At 43.8% G+C, this 24554-nt stretch overlaps 1 protein-coding gene across 6 annotated transcripts in view; it reads right to left on the bottom strand.

Annotated features, from left to right (window-relative positions):
- GSE1 (Gse1 coiled-coil protein) overlaps positions 1–24554 on the bottom strand; it is a 293567-nt gene that overhangs the window by 57098 nt on the left and 211915 nt on the right. For 2 of the 6 annotated variants that reach the window (XM_075189335.1, XM_075189338.1), the window contains exon 1: positions 15848–16078. The exons of the other annotated variants lie outside the window; for them this stretch is intronic. In XM_075189335.1, the coding sequence (XP_075045436.1) occupies positions 15848–15884 (37 nt within the window). In that variant the 5' untranslated portion in view covers positions 15885–16078. Of the gene's footprint in view, positions 1–15847; positions 16079–24554 lie in introns of those variants that run through there. 6 annotated transcript variants of the gene reach the window in all.

The following is a 24554-nucleotide window of genomic DNA, read 5'->3' as shown; positions in this document are numbered from 1 at the left end:
ATGTACAGTACAAAGGATTAAATATCCAGATGGAGTGTATGGATTATATACCCTGGTAAAGTATAGTAAGTGATGGTTAAATACCATATAAATACCATGGTGTAATACACAGTCTGGAACGATGTAATACCCTGGTGGACAGTAAGTGCTAGAAGAGGACTGTGTCGTGACACTCTCCCTACCAGGAAAGAAAGCAATATGGTTCCCAACCAATGACAAAATAGAGGGGGCTGTAAATGAGATGTCAGATCCAGGTGGTCTCGGTGAAGACGGAGAGGAAACAGCTGCTGTACGATGAGAATCTCATAATGCACCAAACCGCACACAAAATACAAAATGAAATGATTTTCCAAATTCAGGAGCAGCGCCACCCCCCATCTACAAACAAGACTGCCAGACGAGGGGAGAGCACAAGGAAACAAAAAAACATCTCTGCAATTAAGCCCTTTCCTGCAGTATAGTGATAATTACCTAATTATACTATTAATGACAGTACAACCTGCTCAGAAAAAGAGTAAGAAAAATAAGAAAGACATTTTTTTCTTCCACATCTCGCTGCCAGCTGCCTTTCACAGATGTCCATGTTCTTTTATGTGTGTGAGGGTGAGAGATTTATTGTAATGCTCTATATCTGGCGCACAGCCATCGCCAGCATGTGACCTTCCACATACATCGTTGGTGCCATCAGAACTGCGCCGAGAGGCTGAGGGACATTTCACAAATGTCCAACGTTACTCTGACTTTCTACTACAGCTTTGTTGTAGAGCGATAGAATATTTCCCTTTTCATTTAAACCAGCACAAACATCCCACAACTGCAGCCCAAAAACTTCAGAGATGGGTAAAAAACAAAATAAAAACCCTCTAATCATTGGCCTTAAACTATAATCTACTAGTCTATGCAGGGAATTTCCCGTTACCTAGGAGAACGTCAATTCTTTAGGACTCTGAAATGTACATTCCTCTTATCATATCGAACCTTCACTATTCTAGGATGATGCAAGACAAGGAAGCTAGCCCCACATCTGGCCTTAAACACGTGAGCAGAGACTTGTGCTATTATATATTATTGCTTTGAAATCTGATAAACAATAAGGTTCTATCTTTCCCTAAAACAAAGTTAAAGTCATTTTCCTGGTGCAGTAGAATGTTGTAGCAAAAGTAAAAATCAAATTCTAAAAGTCTTTTTATCAAGTTAAAGACTGCAAGCTCTATGGCCCAGGGGCCTCTTCCTTATGCATTGTTGGCCGCACCTGGGTTGATGCCAGAGTAAACAGATCTGTCCACTTAGCGCTCAGGCCGCATTGACGGATTCCAGTGGGGTCAAACAACTGCACCAGCATCATCGCTTAACTTCAATGCACGTGGGTGCACAGTGCTGCCTAACAGCGTGGGGGCAATGGGTTCTATCCCAACCAGGGAACTATGTGTGTATTTTGTATGGTCTCGTATAGGTTTCTTCTCCCCGGTGTTCCTGTTTCCTCCTACAGTGCATTAATGTACTGGTTCATTAGTGTCTATGCGTTTGTGTGATGGTGAATTTAGATTGTAAGCTCCACTGCGACAGTGACTGATATGAATGTTTAAACAGTTTCTGATAAACAGAATAAATAATTGTACTGTATATGAAAATTCGTACAGCACCACATAGACAGAGGGTGTAGAAATACTTGTAAACATCTGCAATACATGTAAATCACATTGCCTCTTGACAGCGTGGTCACAGGGATTAATATTTCACAGATTAAAGATAAATCATCAGATCCAACTAGCAAAACACTAGATCAGACTTTCCCCCTCTTTTATATGGATCATTAACCCCTCGCCTGCTACTAGGCCCTGCACCACTTCACAGGCACCAACCTGTCACAGGTGAGCTAATGGCTTGTAAAATTGCATGAGATCGCTAACACGAGGGTGCTAGCAGCCGCCATCATCCACTAATTACCACATTCCCCTTTCCCCTCTACTTTCCTATGGAACACTGAGCGAACAGATTTTTGTGACAAGATGATTTGTTTTATCCCACAGGCTCCGATGGGGTTTACTGCTCTTATAATATACATATGAACGCGGTATATGTGTGCAGGGTACAGGAGGCAGTTTGTTGGGATTATAGACTGGCGATCGCACTATAGATAATGAGGATAGTAGGTGCTGAATCTAGTTATCACGATCCTTCCTCTTCTGTTTAAAATGATGCATAAGTGTCACCTGCCCATTACTTGTTACATGAAGATCAGGCTGCCTGCAATGTGCCCGCTCACTACTGATGTAGAAAACATTTACTGATATTCCAAATTCCAGGACAGCACACAACAAAACCAATGAGAGTTCATCATTCAAATGCAGAGATAGTGAGGCCTTAAATATACCAGCAAACTCATAAAAATAATTCATTCAATGTCTTGTCCAGTTAGTCTGAAAAAGCAGCGATAACGCGCACAAGCTCCGAATGTCAGGGTCTTCTATAGTACGCAGTCACATTACCCCTGAATAAACAGCACACACTTTGTATTTATAACAGATATATACGGAGAATGTTACCCACTGAGGTTTCTGCACCACAATACTCTAAAAACTAAATGGAGTAGATGACAAATCCTAATATATTAATTGCATGATAAAGGAAAACATTGATGTTAATTACTCATTGGTGAAATCATACTTCTGGGACCTTGATTTTTGATGTCAATTAAATAGCTGCTCCTATCATGTACTACTGGTTTGTTATGTTGCATTATCTCAGTGTTGGGAGGAGTTAGATCGGACATATTCCTTGGTAAATCTGAATTGGTAAAAGATGTGTTTTGTGGAACGGGATTAAATAAGGCCGTGGAGAAGAAGCATTTAGGGAGGCGATCCCTGTTTTACGGGTAGACGCACATCCTTTACTTCCCTACTAGAGGTGCAGTAAAATCATCCCCATCCCTATACGTATAATGGACACATCATACTCCTTATGTGGGAAAGAGCAATTCTAGGCAGACTCCGACCAATGTAATAAAAACGTTCAAACATGCAGAACGGACACCCAGTCCCCTCACTATTAGGATTAATGGCATAAGCAGAATATTAGGAGATGTGAAAGAAATGACTCTAAAGTGGAAGCAGGTTGGACTTTTAAGTGACATTTTCTATGGTTTCAACCATGTGCATTTTGCAGAGTCTTCTCCACCCCGTAATCATACGCACAGACTGACTATTCAAGGGCACTTGGCGCACAGAAACTGTTTGCTATATAACATTAATTATTTTACACATTAGTGTTTATGAATACAGTATATATCATGCTTTTCTCAGCAAAGCCTGTGCTACCTTTGTCTGCAGATCAACGACTGGGCGTGCTATTTGTCCTGCTTAAATCTTCATAGATAATGATGGCACTGTGGGTGGGGAGACAATTGACTTGTTGGATAGTAAAGCTCTATGGAATATGCTGGTGCTATATAAATGATGATGATGATAGTAAGACACTCCTGTAATGGGATTTCTGACACCTCACCTCTGTCTATAGGGAAAAAGCAGGAGACATTCAATACATTATTTGTTATACATGTGAGGTCTGAATCTACATCTGTAAGACACGCCATTTCTCTGGTGCTTTTTGCCTGGAATGCAGCACAAGAAACCGCTGGTGTGGATGAGCCCCGAGTTGTGCCATTGATACTGTAAAATGACCTCCCACGCATTTTAGAAGGGAGGTGCTGTATAAATATGTTAACCCTTTAAGTGCTGGATAACGAGTCACAGAGCTCCGTTGAAACGAACAATCGTTTGTGGCTGCGACATGTATTTTAGTGTTATTCTGCGGCTTTCTGTACCCTGGGTGAGAGGCGACAATGGGGTGTAACAGCAGGCTCTTATCAGACACGGAACACGCAGAAGGCTCCATCGCACAGTATGTTACATGTGTACACAGGTGAGTGCACCCAGATTACACTTCAGCCTAGGTGCCATCTGACTTTCAGCTGCTGCTGGCCGATAGCCAGAGATATGGGGGCAGCTGGTTGGTTATTAAACAAAGAAGAAACATTTGTCAGATGGGATGTGAAAAGCAGAGTGGTTGGGGAGAGGATGGAACGCAGAATAATGAGACGTATAGCAAAAGTGTGAAAACAATAAAAGTGCAGAAGCGTAAAGCCATGAGGCTCCCATGCAGGCAAGAGGACGTCTGACCCCCCCTTTGCTGCAAGGCCAGAGGGAGTTTATGGGGGTCTACCAAAGCTTTTCATCATTGCCTAGATCTTTAGCACTCCCACATGGGAGACGCTGAAAAGTTCAGGGAAGTGGAACCAAAAAGCTGTTCCACTCCCCCTAGATCACATGGAAAGGGCCTGTAATAGTCCACAGCATCCGTGATCTACATGGAGAGAAAACTAGAATAAAGAACATAATGTCATTATAGCACAGGATTTGATATTCAGGGTTCATTTGCTATAGGACCCATAAAGAATAATTATGGTCAGGATGAGGTGAGCTAAAAGGAACTGAAAATCCCTCCACTGTAAATAACTGACAACATTGTTTCGTTTCTGGCACTGATAAGATTTAGTAAGATGTAAACAGCTATATGCCAAGTGGATATATGACTGTGCTATAACCCACGGTGTCTGGGTGTATAAGGATTATATCTCTGTCACTTTTCAGTATTGTGAGGCAATAACATTTTATAGCAGATATGTGTTTTAAGAAGGTTATTGCAGTGGGGTTATATGTTAATTTTGACAATTACTAATTTGCATATTGTAAATAATATATACATTAACCCCTCTCCACCCTATAATCCTTCTGCAAAGGCGATCACAGCCTATACCAGAAGATAACAGACTGACAACTAGATTACAGGCAGTCCCTTAATGGGCCACTTCTTTATTAGATCTTAGCCCCAGTATTAGGCAATGTGCTTATTGTGTCCCTAATATCTCTTGTCCTTATATTTCTATATCACTGTTGAGTACAGGGTTACCATGTAAAAAAAGATATAAAATTACAATATTCAAGACAAATGCCTCTATATGTAAAACATTATACTATATTAAATTAGAATGTTTAGCACAAAATAAGGCAGATTGTACAGAAAAATACAATTTTTTTTTTAGCTCAAGTGCTACTGAATATAATCAAGATTATTCTCATGTCAGAGAGGTACTTTGTTTAAAGGTTAAAGCTAAACAATTATTCTACCATTTGCATGATAATGTGGCCACTAGGGGCAGTGTTTCATTGTAGTCTATGGCCTGACGCTTCATTTTACCAAGTCAATATGGCAGTTTCTATAGCTATTATAACACACATAGCCAGAGAAGTCAGATAAACATACTGACACTTTTCTGCAGAGTATAAAGGCCTTACGTTTCATAGCTAAATGGATATCACATTTGCTGTCCTTCTCAATAAAAGGAGTTCTAGTCCCTTTAGCATTCTGGATAGCGAAGCTGTATTTATCATATAGGCCAACAAAGTGCACGCCTAGCGCAGTTGTCATTCCTGACGTACATAGAAATCCTTTCCTTTTATGGCTTTGTTTTACTGGTGGTATTATACAGAGGGACATGACCATTATGAACTTAAGGTGTATTCATGCAGCTGTATCTAGTTATGGCCACACAGTGGTGATGATCCCCATAGGGGGTATATCCCATGTAAAGGATTTTGTGCAGTTGGAGAACCATCCACACTGAGCAGTGATTCAGGACAGGTAGACCCCTCGCACCTCCATGACTGCACTATGTAGAGAATATTAGGGTCTTGGCAGGAACATGCTGTGAATGAAGACAAGGTCAGCAGCCCCCTGTCTGCGACCCCCCGCTTAGTGCACCACACTTAATCCTTAAATCACATCAGAATATTATTTCCCCAACTCCCAGGGAAAGAACGTCCTTATGCAATTTGCTTTGCACAGAGCTGCTGAAATGCCAAATATTATTAGCATGGTAAAACCGGGAAGCTATTCCCCTGACACGCTGCTCTGGTCAGACAGGGATTAGCATGTTAAATATAAAGTGGAGGTTTACAGAAAGAGAGAAAGCTGCGTGTGCATGTTCAGTAGACGGAGCTGCGGCATGCTGACAGTAATCTTCTGTGGCCATTAGAATAGTCTGCACTGACTATTAGTATTATCCCAGAAGTACAAAGGTTCATGGCAATAACATATAAGCTTGCAGGAATATAGAATAGATGGTGAGTCTATTATTTACAGTCTAAGGATAAAACAGTGACTCTAAAGGTAGAACTGTTATGGAATCACACATCCCTCATTGTGTAATAGGAATTCATCCAAAAGACAGTCTTCCGCCTTCACATGTGTCCTGGTTTTCACCACTTAACATCTAACTTGTGATGCTTATTTCCCTTGAAGTCGGACCCTGGAGTATACTTACACTTGGTACCCCTAAAGGAATCATGTGATCACAATTAAATAGTTATATTATAAAAGGCACATGTGATCTTCCATAGTATGATATAGATATGAGCTCTATCCAGAAAGGAAATTGATTAAGCGGCAACCAATATTAGCTCTACTGTATAGTAAATATCTAATGACCATAAACACAACCTTCTAAATTTATCAAAAAGAAAAACAGTTTATCTATGCGCACATATGTTGTAGGTCAGCTGTCAATCATCCTCTTAATGACAGCTCTGGAAAAGAAACCTGTTTTTAGCATCTCTTGATTTTGGGATCATGAGTTCAATTCCCAACCATGGCCTTATCTGTGAGGAGTTTGTATGTTCTCCCCGTGTTTGCGTGGGTTTCCTCCGGGTGCTCCGGTTTCCTCCCACACTCAAAAACATACTGGTAGGTTAACTGACTGCTATAAATTGCCCTTAGTCTCTTGGTCTGTGTGTGTGTATATTAGGGTATTTAGATTGTAAGCTCCAATGGGGCAGGAACTGATGTGAATGAGTTCTCTGTACAGCGCTGCGGTACTAGTGGCGCTATATAAATAGATGACGATGATCTTCCTATGGGCAGAGTTATATACCCAAATACTGTCCTACCTCACCAGTTCAGCTATCTGAAAGTCCGATTTTATGCTTTGATTTAGCCTTGGACCTGAATGGCCTTTGTTGAAAAACTACAATGAATATAGTGGACATGGACCTAGATCATTCCCAACTGGAAGGACCGGGGGTTAGGGTTAACTCTGAAGACCTGGGCCATGGATTAACCTGAAGATTAGGAATCTAGATCAGCGTGGTGCTGCCAGACTGATTGCCGCTCAACAGGTCTCTCTCCAGCTCTCTATTGATGTTTGTGTGAAGCCCTGAAGGCTTGTGGGTGCTAAAAGGCCTGCCACTTCTGTCATATCGCTGGCACTGGATTAGCTTCAGACCTCCTCAATAGTCCCAAATTCTGTTGTCATGGAAACGGTGTCAACCGCTGCCTGCTTTACCCAGTGAGTAGAAGAGGGGAGGGCTGGGGGGTTTGAAGATATAAAGGTTGGAGAAAAGGAGGTGGGGGGATAGCTCAGCGGACTAATTATTACAGAAACAGCGGAGGATAGAGTGTGACAGAGCATTACCACGCTGTCCCTAAGCTGCTGAGACATTTCGGATCACAGGGGGAGGGGGGGGCGGCAGGTCTTACAGGGGATTATTGTATGGATTTATATGTATTCTGCCTCGTATAATATATTGATATGACGCTTTAACCCCTTCGTACACAATCCAATAGAAACCTTTACAGACTAATTGCATCTAACGGTCACCTTTTCTGTTGAGAAGACAAGTAAGTACATGTGTGACTACAGGGGGTAGAGGAACGGGAACAATCTAATGTCACTTCCTACAGTCACCCTGATGCTTACTTTTTATGTACTGAAATTATAATAAGAATGCTACAAAATAAAATAAGGATATTTAAAAGGAATGCATATAATGGCTGAATGGAATAAAATACTGGTTTGCTTTCTACATTAAACAGATTTTATGGTCTTAAGCTACTCGTTGTTTCCCCGGTATGTAATTAAGGATGGGTTTTCAACAGAGAGACAACTTCAAATACCAATATATGTGCATATCCATTGCTCATAAGTGCTTTTGAGGCTTGTTTAAAATATAATGCTACCCCACTGAATTAGAGTACCATGTATTATTTTATACATATATCAGATTTACTAGTAGCTGTTACAGATAAACTCAACTGCTCTTTGGTTTGAACCCCAAATAACAGCGTGCCAATGTTCTGTGACCCTCGAGTGTCAGCGTGCCAATGTTCTGTGACCCTCGAGTGTCAGCGTGCCAATGTTCTGTGACCCTCGAGTGTCAGCGTGGCAATGTTCTGTGACCCTCGAGTGTCAGCGTGGCAATGTTCTGTGACCCTCGAGTGTCAGCGTGCCAATGTTCTGTGACCCTCGAGTGTCAGCGTGCCAATGTTCTGTGACCCTCGAGTGTCAGCGTGCCAATGTTCTGTGACCCTCGAGTGTCAGCGTGCCAATGTTCTGTGACCCTCGAGTGTCAGCGTGCCAATGTTCTGTGACCCTCGAGTGTCAGCGTGGCAATGTTCTGTGACCCTCGAGTGTCAGCGTGGCAATGTTCTGTGACCCTCGAGTGTCAGCGTGGCAATGTTCTGTGACCCTCGAGTGTCAGCGTGCCAATGTTCTGTGACCCTCGAGTGTCAGCGTGGCAATGTTCTGTGACCCTCGAGTGTCAGCGTGGCAATGTTCTGTGACCCTCGAGTGTCAGCATGGCAATGTTCTGTGACCCTCGAGTGTCAGCGTGGCAATGTTCTGTGACCCTCGAGTGTCAGCGTGCCAATGTCCTGTGACCCTCGAGTGTCAGCGTGCCAATGTTCTGTGACCCTCGAGTGTCAGCGTGCCAATGTTCGGGGAACCCCGAGTGTCAGCGTGCCAATGTTCGGGGAACCCCGAGTGTCAGCGTGCCAATGTTCGGGGAACCCCAAGTGTCAGCGTGCCAATGTTCTGTGACCCTCGAGTGTCAGCGTGCCAATGTTCGGGGAACCCCAAGTTTAAAATATAATGCTACTTCACTGAGCCATTGTTCTGGAAGCTCAAAACGGTGATTTGCAATATAATCAATTGCATATATGACAGTCAGAGAGTCCCGAAAAGAGATTCTGAGTCACAATTGGAGTCCCAACCCACAGGTACAAATTGTAAGACAAATAAGTGTTCAAATGTAGATGTTGAAGGCGATTGATAATATGATCGGAAATGGTGGAACAGTGTAATCTGAAGTGGTGGAATTGAAGTGTATGTAGTTATGGGGGAAATGTCTTACAATGTTGTAAACAGTTAAGTGATTGTTTCTTCTTAATAGTATCATTCTTCAGAAATGCGATTGTGACGTGTGCAACGCAAGTAAAACGTTCTAATTTTATATAAAGGGCATCATTAGTTCATATATGTGAAAAAAATGTTCCATCTATAGCCGGCCTAATGTATCACCACAAGTGCAGGAACAATTATCACAGGAATACATTAAAGGCTACATTTTCTAAACTGCGGTTTTGAAAAAGTGGAGATGTTGCCTATAGCAACCAATCAGATTCTAGTTATCATGTATTTAGTACATTCTGGAAGATGACAGCTAGAATCTGATTGGTTGCTATAGGCAACATTGGCACTTTTCCAAACCAGCAGTTTAGTAAATATACCCCCAAGAGTAAATATTCATGCTGTTAAAATTGTGATCTCTTTGCTGTCGAGATGATTATTAAGGACAGAATTCAATCTGCCACTTTCATTGGTTGCCCGTTAGTATTCATCTTTTATACATCATTATGAAAATGTAACTTTTTTGCCTTTAGCTGTATCATTATGTTATGTGTATACTGTGTTGTGTGCATGTTATAAGTGTGTGATGCGTATACTGTGTTGTGTGCATGTTATAAGTGTGTGATGCGTATACTGTGTTGTGTGCATGTTATAAGTGTGTGATGTGTATACTGTGTTGTGTGCATGTTATAAGTGTGTGATGCATATACTGTGTTGTGTGCATGTTATAAGTGTGTGATGTGTATACTGTGTTGTGTGCATGTTATAAGTGTGTGATGTGTATACTGTGTTGTGTGCATGTTATAAGTGTGTGATGTGTATACTGTGTTGTGTGCATGTTATAAGTGTGTGATGCGTATACTGTGTTGTGTGCATGTTATAAGTGTGTGATGCGTATACTGTGTTGTGTGCATGTTATAAGTGTGTGATGTGTATACTGTGTTGTGTGCATGTTATAAGTGTGTGATGTGTATACTATATTGTGGGCACGAAATGAGATAGAGAAGGAAACAAAACCATCTTCTTATTTAGCAGGATGGGGTGTTATGTATAACAGAGTCAGACTATGACCAGGAGATGTGGGACAGGGTAATGCAGGGAGAGAATCCATGTGGGAGGCTATTACTGACTAGGCCGACATCCTTCAAATAACACATCAGAAGAAGCACAAACAAGACACGTCGCTCCTTCCCCGGCACTGATCTGGTCTAAATGACACAAAATGATGGTGAATAAGATGCAATCTAAGCAGCAGGCTATCCATTCTGACTACTGAAAGGGGGGAATCAGACCTCGGGGAGTCAGCAAGGAATAAAGACTTCAGGAGAAAAAAACATGGCACTTTGATATGTAGCAGATCACAGCCTCTCATTACCTCCTCCCTTTGCTCTTTTCCAGCCTTTCAAGAAAGAGCCTCCTTTGAAAATGGCCCCAGGTAGCTGTAAAAAGCCATCCTGAGAGGCCTACCTGGGAGGTGCATTTGTAAAGGCTGCCGCGCAATTGCTTCCCCTGGGAGTGGAGAGCTGATACTCTGTACGGCCTCACAGCCACCGATAACGTATTAAATAATAATGATAATCACACAGCTGATGGCAAAATAAAGACGGAACCATCTGCGTTAACTCCTTGAGGCCAACTTCAAAATTAAACCTGGCTTTGGCTGTTATATAGCGGAGGTGACAATACACTGACCAGATATACGGCTCCGTTCACATATCAGTGCTGGTAGTGCGTTAACCTTGGAGATATCAACCCTTAAGCCATAGGGAAGATAGAGCAGTCGCAGAGATCACTGTTCCCTATAGCAAACTTTCCTGCTTGTCCACACGCTAATGGCAAACTGAAAAGAAAGAACTTGTACATTTTTCAGCAAGTTGAACTTTACCGCAGGTTACAATATGAACGAGCGGGAGCATTTGCCATAGGGAACAGTGATCTCTGTGGTTGCCCTAATTTACTTTCAGTTTTATTATGGTTTGCCCTTCGGTAAGTCACCATAGGTAAAACACATAGCATCACATAGAAGACAAACGTTCCAGGGAGGACAGAAACACTGATGTGAAAAAAATTATGAAACAAGTTTATATAACAAGACTCGTGAGCGCCAGTCCCTGCTATGCAACTAGTATACATAAATGAATAATTATTATATCTATGTGATTATTTTTTTAAACCAGCAACAAATAAAGCTTTAAAGTGTCCCTGTCGCTTACACACAGTTTATCAACTACTACGTCCTAGTAAACTGATTGGCTGCATTCTTATGGTCACTGGTACATTCGCCAAAATGGCGGCCTCAAGTGTAACTCCGTGATGTCACTTAGTTCCTAGGTCAGTGTTGGCTAACCTGTGACACTCCAGGTATTGTGAAACTACAAGTGCATGTTTTGCCAATATATGTTTCACAACACCTGGAGTGTCACAGGTTAGCCAACACCGTCGTATGGTATGCACAGACTGGACTCGTGAATATTGGGTTCAGCCCATTGACTGTAAGCAGCAGCAGAAATCTGTAAAACTAAGCTACCTCTTGTATCTAGAAGTGTGAACTTGGTGGGATGTAGGGAGCAGCATTAGAGAGAGGGAAACTTTACGCTGGAGGGCAGACCAGAACCTTTTCATCAGGTCTGAATTCTATGCAATTCTGGAGGTGCATTTGGTTTATACCTCGGACAGCCTCAAACACCCCGAGGACTCTCCATTTATCCATCAAAGGGAATACAGAATGTTTTGTGGCTGAAAGTGAATAACCAGCCACTCATCGTGGAAGGAGGTCACATTATTTACAGCCTTATTACCCCGGCTCTCAGTGTCACTAGCAGTCACATCCAAAGGTTTAATGATAGCTCTGTAGCCAAACATTGGAAATTGGGGGTTAATGGAAGGAGACGTTAAGGACTCCATTTTGCTGCCTGGCTGGGTGCACACAGAACATCACTCAGCAAACACCTACTCATGTGTGACAAGAATCTCTGTGGGAAGAGGTGGGGTGAGGTCTGGGATAATTGTAACTGGAGAAGCAAACCAGTGGCGGAGTCTGTAAAATAAGGGCGTTCCACCTGCATCAATAACGAATGCAGAGATCTTCAGGATTTTCCTTTGCTAGGTGTATTTTGGTTGTCTGCCTTCTGGACATTTACTCCAGCATGTGAAACGTTTGAATCCCACTGAATGATAAGTGTGTGACAGTTTCTCACATCAACAGAAAACATTCAGCTCCTACCATATCGCTAGTGATGTTACTGTTTATCAGCCTTGTCTGTCAATCACGTGTGTCACAAGATAGAGCCAGTAGGAAGAGAGAGACAGGAAGTAGTGTAGCCATCTGCTCACCTCTGGTCCTGGGGGAGATGGATCCCTTTATCCAGGGGAGTGGGGGGGTTAATGCCAGTAACACAAACTCTATAGGAGTGCTGTCTGTCTTTATTATAGTGCTATGCTATGCAGCAGAAGTATCAGGGAAGATAGGACATAGCTATAAATGTATATTATATGTGAACTTCAGTTTGTTATTAACATTTATTTCTCTAGAACCGGCAAACACTGTAATAAAACAAGACTAGATATTAGCAGAAAGGGGTGAGTGGGCTAGCAAGCTTACAATCTATAGGAGAAGTATTCCGGTTACTACAACAGGGAGAGGTTAAATCCCTGACACAGGGTGTGTGTATTTGTGTGGGTGCAGGGAAACGATCACATCATAGTACAGCCTCACTACTCCCTACGGACAAGACTTTCCTGACACTAAACTTTATCCCATTCTGATTTACTGTCAGAGATGAAATCAGCAAGAATCTTATTACACCCTGCCGGGGTGGGATTTATAGTTCCCCAGGTGCTAGAGACCCACAGGTTCCCTATCTTCATTAGACAGCCCTAAAGTGGTTACCTAATCTGTCTGTTCTGCTGGGATCAAACACACTATGGAGGAGACTTTTGCTGGACCCTTTCAGGATTATACTTTAATATGTGACTTTTAAGTGGATTTTGGGGGGCAGGTCTAAACCATCCTTCCTGATATTACTCATTTCACCCGGGATCACTGGGCTCTTTTCCAATGTAATTAATTAGTTTATGTTTGAAATATATTTTACATAAATTACTTAATCCAGACCAGGTTGATTCAGTTAGTGGGAAGCAGAGCACTGTGTTCCTATTAGAGCAAATCTGTGTAGGTCTAAGAGCCTCTGCAGCTTTGTACTATGACACCGTAGTCCTAGCATCATAGGGCACTTCTAGTACAGTGGTGATCGGTCACTCTGTGCAGCCGCACTGTATGGGCCACCGATGGGGCCCTAGTCGGAATCAAACTCACGACCCCAGGCCTGCAAGCCAGCAATGCTAACCACTGTGCCGCTGTAATGAATTTTGTCCCACCATCTATCCAATGACAATCCCACACAGGTAAATAGTCCTTGGCCTCCCTCTACCTTTGCTTGGATGCACCAAGTGTCTGATACAAACACTGGTGTGAAACAGAGTCACGCTTCTGACCTGGAGGGTGAAACTTCTGCTATCACCTCATTAGTGACAGAGATACCTCTGAACTCTATGAGACAGGTGCATCTTGGGTTGAAGAGCTGGGTGTTCATGGACGTTAACCCTTTGGTGGCAGGGCTGGTCCTCTAGGTGTGAACTAATTACAATCAGAGGCTACCATCTAAGCTGTATCATTTCACATACATGTATTATATGACATGCATACACCGCAAGTCCCACATACAGACACATCTGATAAATGTCAGACCCGGTCACAGAGGACGTACTGATGTATAAAGTGGAAGTGAGCTCACCACACACACTGCCAGAAAGGGGAAGGAGGAATAAATACGTTTACTGAGGGACACAATATTGCAGAGGACTTTTATCAGACAACCGGCTATATATTAACCCCTGAGGTATAGTCCTGGCTTCAAGTGGAGATTAAAATACCAATATCCTGTGACCCCGTCATAAAACCTGTAAATCATACACGGTCCTTCGCTAATGGCGCTGTGCGTTTCCACTTATACACAATCCAGCATGTATATTTATGTGTGTACATGAGTGTGTCAGTGTATCGATGTGTATGTTAGTGTGCATTTATCAGAGTGTATATTAATGTGTGTACGGTCAGTGTGCGTGTATATTAATATATGCAAGTATAGCTGCGTATATATCAGTGTTTGTGTGTATATTAATGTGAGTATAAATGTCAGTGTGTGTCTGTATATCACTGGGTGTGCATATTAATGTGTGTACATATATCGGTGTGTATATCACTTTGTGTGTAAACTGTTGGAGCTGAGTAACATGTTAAGGAAAACAAATACAAAGAAACATTATGTAACCCACAGAGGCTCCTGGCCAGTTGACAATACATGTGTCTTCTTGTGGAAAATAAATAAAAAGATGTGTAAAAATCTGAATTTACATTATGAAAATCTAGAAGATAAAGAGTCCAGTCACATATATCCTGTGCTCCTCACACGGTTGGATAGATATAAGGTACTATTTTACTTTAATAAAACAAATAATTCACATAACTATTTCCCAAAGCGGGAACTATGACAATACAATTTACTTTTAAATAATTGTTAGTATTAAAAATAAACAAATATATTAGATCTTAATCCTATTGCAGTATGCTGTGAGCATCTCACAAAGGCTTAACTAGAGTCACTGTAAATTGGGAGTGTAGCCTGGCGGGGAAAGGGTGTACATGTGAAACAAGCCACACTGTCTATGTGCAACAGACATTTCCGGAATAAGATGAAGAGTGTACCAAGGCCACAAAACCACCGAACAGAAAACTGAAAATGTTATCTGAAGAAAAATAGAACATTTCTTTTTACTTGGAACAAACCCTAAAAGAGGTAAATGGCTGCAACTGTGAGAATGTATCATTAATGGCTGATCATCACTAGCTCTTAACCATTAAGCTGCTGGACAGGATTAACAATCTGCTGCTTTGCTTCCTGATATTGTATGCCTGACCCTGAAGATGCTGACCTGTAGAGCTGACACTCTAAACCAGCCGACTTACTTGACAAAAATGCAGTTCAGTTAGCAGTCAGCAGTCTTTAGCTGCCCTATATAATCTTCTGACTACCAGTGTGACCCCGGAGCGGAAGTGTCTTATCAAGTGACAGCTCATATACATTTTTCAATCTCTCACAGCTGCGTTGAAAGTAACAACCCGACATGTTCCATAGAATTACCAAATGTATCACGTAGAGCAGACACTTCACATAACGCGTTACAATGTATCCATCTACTGAGAGTTAGACCACACAGACTCTTTAAAAGGATGGCGTGTTGCAGCTAGAGGGTTAAGGTTTAGGGTCAGCACCCGTTAGCTTGTTAACAAGCGACCCCCAGCAACAAATGTGTCAGCGGTGATGCCGGAGAAATAGGAATATATTTCTTCCATATACGGAGGCTGAGCCTTTAGCGGAGATCACAGTACCCTGCCTCACTAAAGTGCCTCTACTACCTCTTACTGCTAAACAAGACACGGATCAGCACTTAGCAGCAGACAAAGACTGGCTTTCCTGACACTCATTACATTCCACCTATGTTACAGCAACATGCACGTGTTTAAGGAATTAATGACCTGGTTCTTACCTGGTAAGTAGTATAGTGGAGGTTTTAATCCAAACATGATGAATTTCTAAGTTTACAAAAAAATAAATAAATAAAATTATAGTCCCATAGTGCGAAGAGATACGAGGCAGGAGGTGCGTTACATAGGAAGGTTGGGAGAATTGGAGCAGTTTGTCTCCGGGTGATCGGCACACTCCTCTCTGCTGCAGCTCTTCCGTGTTTTCTGCTTCCCAGCCCAGAAATGCAAATAATGACAAAAAAAGAGACAGAGAGAGGAAGAAAATTGTGGGGAGGGACAGAGGGTGTGTTCACAGCTTTTTAAGGCTCCTCTTTTAAGAATCTGTGGATTAGTAATCTTTCTCCCAGACAGCCAAGCAACCCCCCTGGCTCTTCATTCAGTGATTTGAATGTCAAGGGCGAGGGTCAATGGATCTTTCTAATAGGGCATGGCGCTTAGGATCAGAGAGCAGAAATAAATAAAGGGGCAGGGAGGGACATGTCTTGTTGCCGGGGAGAATGCACCTATTGTTTTTTCCTTGCTTTGTGGGATTGGGAAAAGGGGCAATAAAAAATATCAATGTCACATTGTGGTCCTCTAAAGAGTAGTAGCACCGCTCTCTGTGGTATAAAGTCAAACCCCTCTTCTTGTGTGCTTCTGGGGGGCTTGTATCTCCTCTCTGAGTCCTGCCAGTGAATGGAAGAGATAGAGAAAAGACATAAGCTCTCTCCAGGCTACAATAATAGAGGGTTGGAATAAGAGCAGAGGAGGTGGGAGGGGGAGATAGTGCCCCCCTTCCTCCATCAATTTTCATGCAAGAATCATTATTGGCAAGCTGGAATTTTGGCTCCCTGACAAGAGACGTGTTTGTATGGAAAACGGGGTATCTAAGAATAAAACGTGGGATTATTTCTACCAGAAACACTGGACAATCAGGTGTTATTCGCCCTTTAGCACTTAGAGGGTTAAACCCGGATGTAAAGAACTGTTCTGGAACAGTGCCCTGTTCCTAAGGTAAATTACACTGGTCTGTCTTGTAAACCATTTATATGTGTCTGACCAGTTTACAGAAATGAAGTGTGGAGTCCCAGACAAAACCCGGCTTTTACTGCTGCCCATAAACCACTGGGAATGACTTTATAGGTGTCAGCAATGTACTTTGCTTTACCACCACTTGTAAGGTGGAGGGGACACATTTTTACTCTACTGCTGGCAGGAACTGCAAGGCCAACCACCCCCGGCACCACACCTGGCTACTGCAAGGCCAACCACCCCCGGCACCACACCTGGCTACTGCAAGGCCAACCACCCCCGGCACCACACCTGGCTACTGCAAGGCCAACCACCCCCGGCACCACACCTGGCTACTGCAAGGCCAACCACCCCCGGCACCACACCTGGCTACTGCAAGGCCAACCACCCCCGGCACCACACCTGGCTACTGCAAGGCCAACCACCCCCGGCACCACACCTGGCTACTGCAAGGCCAACCACCCCCGGCACCACACCTGGCTACTGCAAGGCCAACCACCCCCGGCACCACACCTGGCTACTGCAAGGCCAACCACCCCCGGCACCACACCTGGCTACTGCAAGGCCAACCACCACCTGCACCGCACCTGGCCACTGCAAGGCCAACCACCCCCGGCACCGCACCTGGCCACTGCAAGGCCATCCACCACCGGCACCGCACCTGGCTACTGCAAGGCCAACCACCCCCGGCACCACACCTGGCCACTGCAAGGCCAACCACCCCCGGCACCACACCTGGCCACTGCAAGGCCAACCACCCCCGGCACCACACCTGGCCACTGCAAGGCCATCCACCACCAGCACCGCACCTGGCCACTGCAAGGCCAACCACCCCCGGCACCGCACCTGGCCACTGCAAGGCCAACCACCCCCGGCACCACACCTGGCTACTGCAAGGCCAACCACCCCCGGCACCACACCTGGCTACTGCAAGGCCAACCACCCCCGGCACCACACCTGGCCACTGCAAGGCCAACCACCCCCGGCACCACACCTGGCCACTGCAAGGCCAACCACCCCCGGCACCACACCTGGCCACTGCAAGGCCAACCACCCCCGGCACCACACCTGGCCACTGCAAGGCCATCCACCACCAGCACCGCACCTGGCTACTGCAAGGCCAACCACCCCCGGCACCGCACCTGGCCACTGCAAGGCCAACCACCCCCGACACCGCACCTGGCTACTGCAAGGCCAACCACCCCCGGCACCACACCTGGCTACTGCAAGGCCAACCACCCCCGGCACCACACCTGGCTACTGCAAGGCCAACCACCCCCGGCACCACACCTGGCCACTGCAAGGCCAACCACCCCCGGCACCACACCTGGCCACTGCAAGGCCAACCACCCCCGGCACCACACCTGGCCACTGCAAGGCCAACCACCCCCGGCACCACACCTGGCCACTGCAAGGCCAACCACCCCCGGCACCACACCTGGCCACTGCAAGGCCATCCACCACCAGCACCGCACCTGGCTACTGCAAGGCCAACCACCCCCGGCACCACACCTGGCCACTGCAAGGCCAACCACCCCCGGCATCACACCTGGCTACTGCAAGGCCATCCACCACCAGCACCGCACCTGGCTACTGCAAGGCCAACCACACCTGGCCACTGCAAGGCCAACCACCCCCGGCACCAGACCTGGTCATTGACTCATCAATCTGCCAAGACCACGTTTGGTATTTATAATGCCACTGTCACCTTTATACAGTGACAGCCTTTTTGTAGTCTGAACCAATATCCAGCCAGGTGAGTGCCTCATGCCTCAGTGAGGTTGCTAATTCAGAGTGAATTGATGAGCTGTATGCTGGTGAATGTTGGTTCATCTCATATAATAGCTGCCTCCATTGAGAGGAGGTGACACTACTGTCCGTACACAGACAGAGGTCAGCCAACCTCTTCCTGAGAGATGACCTGCTCTAAGTTCTGCCAGCGACTGGAACAACCTCCTTCCACACGGCCTGGTCTGTCTGACATTCCGCCGTGTGCACAGACAAGCACACACCTTGTCAGGCTTTATAACTCGCTATAAATAGTAACACAACACCTGGTAATACACTGGCTAGAGGTTATAATTGTATAGAGATCTCTTATAACTTCCAGTGGCTGAATTTACAAAGTTCATCACTTAATTTCATTATGTAAATTAGGGATCTGTTTCAGTTCAGAATTCAGCTGAATTGTTTGTAAAAGAATGCATTTCAGTCCTATAACATGATTTTGGTGTATTCCTACATCTTCTTTACCACCATGGTGGGAGTCTCACCCTGTATGCACTCTCCACCCAAACAATTCTGTCATAAAGTAAGTTTCCAGGACCTCTCTCTGACACCATCACCAATACCGTTCTCACACCTTCCTCATTACTGCTAGAAATGTGTACAATCAATATATACAATATGCACCTGATTACAAAACATTTACCCCTACGCTGGCATGTGAAATTATAGGTGCTATCATATTTGCATACACATAATAAGATTTCCTGGTAACAGTATGTAAAATAATGAATTTTCTACTACACAGGTTAGGCAGTGGTGGTACTACAGGTCCTGCAGCTGACAGGCCACATATCACCCAAACGTGTTATATGTCATTTTTAAAAGAATTTGTGGGCACCTAGGTGTACGCTGAGGGGTGGTATGTGACTTCCCCACATCAGCACCACCACGGCCCTCAGAACATATACTCTCTGGCAAAGGCCAGAACAATCTAAATTTAAATACACACAGCTTCTAAGTCAATATTGACTTCCATCCAAACACCTTTTTCTGCGTAAAGCAATACATTGTTGACATTTGGAAAGGACTTTGAGCAGAACATGTGTCCGCTTTGTAAACTGCTCTGCACTCCAGTCACAGTCACCTCTGCCCCCCCCAGAGGATGTACATGACCTTGCTTGGCTCATTCAGCTCTGGGTTTCACTGATCACCGGGAACAAGGTCTGTGTGTAGAAGGTTTAGTGAGGGGCAGAATGAAAGGCAATATAATGAGGCTGCTGAATTAGGAGTTTTACAAGAAGAACATCATGTAAACATTAACCCCTTCCTGAAACTCAGCAAATTCTTAGCAACAAAGTATCAGACTATCTCCATACATTGCTTGTTTATAACTAGAAGTATTAACTATTTCCTGCCTGCTCTGTAACAATGCAGCGTTATTGGTTTTTCGGCCCCAGCAGAGGATGTTGCTAATTGCTAATGTACGTGTTCAGTGTTCTGTTGTATCTCTCCCCCCCCACTAATGCAAACCAAACTGGGCTTCCTGTGTCATATCTAACCCAACGGGGCATGAAATAGATGACCTTTCTGCTTTTCATTCCCACAGCCTCGCAATGTAGGGTCCTTTGTTAGGACAGCCCCCTCCCTCGGCCCCCGATACCTTAGGAGACAAAGCAAACTCACTGCAGAGAAAACAAAAATGATTAGTGAAAAATAGAGAAGTGGGATTGGTGTGAAGTGAGTGGACTGTCATGTACTAATTAGCCATAGAACTCATATTTAATTCATGAGTAACAGAGACAGAGGCCTGTGTGTTTACTAATGGGGTAGCGGGGAGGGTGTACCTGTGAATACAGTATCTCATTATATATACCGGTGTAGGGTGATACAGTCAGTGATGTACTATGGTTGCGGGTACGAGGGAGCTCCAGTTCTGTAAGAAACTATTAGCAGGAATAGAGTTCACTTATGAACTGAAGATGTTGGGGCCATTCCTGGTGTAGTTTTATGAGCGGAAGAGAATGATATCAGTAAACTCATAGGTCTTTATTTAGAGTAAATTCAGGTGCAATTTTGCATATTGGAGGCAGTCTGGGGGTCAATATATACGAAGAAATTAATATTGGGAGATTTGCGTGTCAACTCTATAGTGTAAAAATATATAGTATAAAGCTATAAAAGAGGAAGCAGAACCTCAGGTGACATGTTTACAAGCCTAGAGATCCAGTTTCTAGTGACTTTATGAGTGTAACCTCTCAGCACAGTAAATACACAGTCACAGGTTTATTGTAGGCTATATAAGACATATGGCATGGTTAGCTAATCTGCATAGTCTGATCTCTTGCCTAATGTGTAACCAACCACCTGTGTATGTGCACATAGATTATATACATAAGGATTCCCTTCTCTCCTGTGCTGTATTATCAATAGATGATAAGTATAAGAGAACTGATGAGATCCTAATGAAGAAGAGAATTGTGCACCGTGACACTTGTCAAACTGTAACTCTTATTATCCTCGAGTTATAGACATTTATTTACCAATAATAAACCTATTGTCCTATATATAGTAGGAGGTTAACAGGCCCAAGGGCCGCATGAGGATTGTTCCACATTACAGATGATGTGAGGGGTGACAGCGTATATATGACCCCAGAGCAACGACAATCTTCACCTTACAGGTAATGTCAGTACACCCTAATGATAGATTTTTTTACTTGCACAAGAGAAACTTAATTTCAAATAAGAATATTAAAGTTGAATGCCACTGCCGCCAAGGGAGATTCCTCAGTGACGTAACGAGTCAGGAATGTAAACATCTCTATGTGACATCTATATCTCCCCCAATATGGACTTTACAGTCAGCTTCAGATAGAACAACGAGGACAAAAAGCAAACAGATTGGTGTACCGCCTTCCCCTCTCCACCAGTCCTGGCTGGGACCGGTCTGTAATTACAGGCTCATTGCCTGTGCGGCTGCTCCGTAATGACATGTTTGCAAATTAATTTTTACAGCGCTTGCCATTATCAGATACAGTAGAGGAGGTCTGACCATTAATTACCTCGGTTGTACATTTAATCCGGGGGAATTGAGGAGGGCCGTAAAGAGAATGGCAACAGGAAGCAGATGTGAGAAAGCGCTTATCGCAATCAGGAACTAAGAGGCAAGGCTTTCACTGGCATTAACCCTGCAGAGAAGTCAGCCACACACACCCCGGGGTGTCCACCTCCTGTCCCTGTACAGACCTGTGCTACCCTTATTCAGTAACAACAAAACGGAATGCTGTGTATGTTATATTCACCAGCTTTATAAAACATAGCAGCTTTACAATAAATGACAATATAAAAGGATTTCTGGGCTGACCCCAATATTCATGAATATAAACGCAGTCTATGATCACATCAGCATTTGGGTCACAAAGGTCTCTTCTACTTGTCTTTATTTCCCTCATTTTCGACACTGACAAAGTTTTTTCGGATTTTCTCCCAATCTATAGAACTCAATGATCATCATCAACATTTATTTATATAGCGCCAGAAAATTCTGTAGCGCTTTACAGTTGGGGACAAACACTGTAATAAACAATACTGGGTAATACAGACAGATAGAGAGGTAAGAGGGCCCTGCTCACAAGCTTACAATCTATAGATCAATGGGAGTCGGATGAGGTTAAATCTACACACTGCATGTTGGTCCAGCCAGATTGCAAAGGTAAAAAGTGATTCGTATGCTATGTGATCCAGTCACACTGCAATGTTGGAAGGTTGTTGTGTGTAAATTGTGCAAAGCGTGGTAATAGGGTAACCTAGTGAGGTTAAGAGGGTGATAGAGGAATATTATAAGCTTGTCTGAAGAGGTGGGTTTTCAGAGAACGCTTGAAGGTTTCTAGACTAGAGGAAAGTCTTATTGTGCGAGGGCGAATTCCATCGAGTGGGTGCAGCCCGAAAAACGGGAATGGGAGCAGGTAATGAGAGGGGATGAGACGCAGATCTTGTGCAGAACTGAGGTGTCGAGTTGGGAGATATTTTGAGACAAGAGAGTATGTTGGTACAGTTTTGTTGATGGCCTAGTAGGTTAGCGAGTATTTTATATTGGATTCAGTAAAAAAAGGCAACCAATGAAGAGACTGACAGATTGGCTCAGGAAAAGAAGAACGATTTGCAGATTGTAGGAGTGAGAGTCTGATTTGGGGAAGACCAGTAAAGGAGGGAATTACAATAGTCAATGCAGGAGATGATGAGTTCATGAATTAATGTTTTGCAGCGTCTTGTGTGAGATATGTGCGTATTCTCGAAATGTTTTTTTTAGAATATGCAACATGATTTAAACATGATTTAAATATATAGTCAATAAGGGGAACAAAGGATAGTTCTAAGTCAAGGATTACACATAGGCAGCAAGCTTGCTGGGTGGGATTTATGGTCATGATGTCAACAGAAATAGAAATATCAGGCAGGAAGCTTCTATTGGGTGGGAATATTATTAATTCTGTTTTTGAAAGATTGAGTTTGAGTTGGCGAGAGGACATCTAAGATGAAATGGCAGAAAGACAGTCAGTAACGTGAGACAACACAGATGGTGAGAGATCAGGAGAGGATAGATAAATTTGGGTATCAACTGCATAGAGATGGTACTAAAATCCAAAAGAAGTGGTGATAGATAGATAAATAGAGAACAGCAGAGGACCTAGGACTGAGCCTTGTGGTACTTCTACTGATAAAGGAAGCGGAGCAGAGGTGGATCCAGATAAACTAACACTGAAAGAGCGATTAGATAGGTAGGATGAGAACTGGGATAGGACAGTGTCTTGAAGACCTAGGGATTGTAGCGTTTGTATGAGAAGTAGTAGAAGTGGTCAACAGATGCAGCAGAGAGATCCAGGAGACTTAGAAGACAGTAATGGCCTTTAATTTTAGCAGTGATCAAGTCACTGACAACCTTAATCAACGCAGTCTCTGTGGAGTGTTGAGAATGAAGGCCTGACTGAAGAGGATCCAATAGGTTGTTTGTGGAAAGGAAGCGTGTGAGGCGAGTGTAGGCAATTCTCTCTAGAAAACTTAGAGGCATGGGATGGTAATGTGGGTAGGAATTTTGTTTTTTAGATTAGGAGTATTGATCAGACACATGCTAAGCAGGAATCTCTATCCTCCACTGCTGAGCTCTAAAAAGAAACAGTCTGTTTGCAGGTAGGATCCTGTATTGGTGCCGGTCTTTGTTCTGTTTCCAACATTCTGTGCTGAAAGCATTGTATCTATGGCAAGGTACCTGCCGTAGTGGCATTTGTGGTGTGGCATCACATTTGAGATGCGTTTGCTACTAGCATTATCACTCCTCACTGGAGGTCATTGTAGGTTTCCACAGTATGAGCAGAACACTACGTGTTCCAAAAGGTTGAATGCAAACAGAACAGTACATCAGCGGGGCCAGTTGGATAGGGCATAGTGATAGCGTTCTAGCTCTCAAAATAGCAGCACAGCGCATGCACTGACTCCTTTAAGGGCAGAACGGAGGCCTTGGAGTGAAGCAAGGATAGTAACTGGGGGATGTGGGGTGACCCCACCTTGCTGGGGACCCCCTCACCTCAGTATATGTTCCAATTCAAGAGAGTCATGTGCAAAGTGGTCATGCCATGTTGGGAGTTGTAGTCTGTGGACGTAGAGTGTATCGCACATATACAGATCCAGAGGCAGTGTCCCAGAAAATGACACTCAAAGATATAATGGGAAAATTACATTCCTAAAGTGCAGTAAAAATACCAAGACTCCATTAGCCGACCAATGACACTTTCATTTTATATTCAAAACTTGTCTCTCTGCACCGTACCAGCAAAGCTGCCACCTGTAAATCTATACAAAGCAGGGACAGCCAAATCATCCAACCCTGCACAGATTAGTTGTTGGGCAAAGATAACCCTATCCCCAGCCATGTACAACATGCCACGTCCTGCCAAATCCTCCTGTTATACACGCA

This window comes from Mixophyes fleayi, chromosome 10 (assembly GCF_038048845.1).
Source record: "Mixophyes fleayi isolate aMixFle1 chromosome 10, aMixFle1.hap1, whole genome shotgun sequence".
Taxonomy (NCBI): domain Eukaryota; kingdom Metazoa; phylum Chordata; class Amphibia; order Anura; family Limnodynastidae; genus Mixophyes; species Mixophyes fleayi.
The sequence above is the reverse complement of the archived record's forward strand: the minus strand, read 5'-3'. Positions and strand labels throughout refer to the sequence as shown.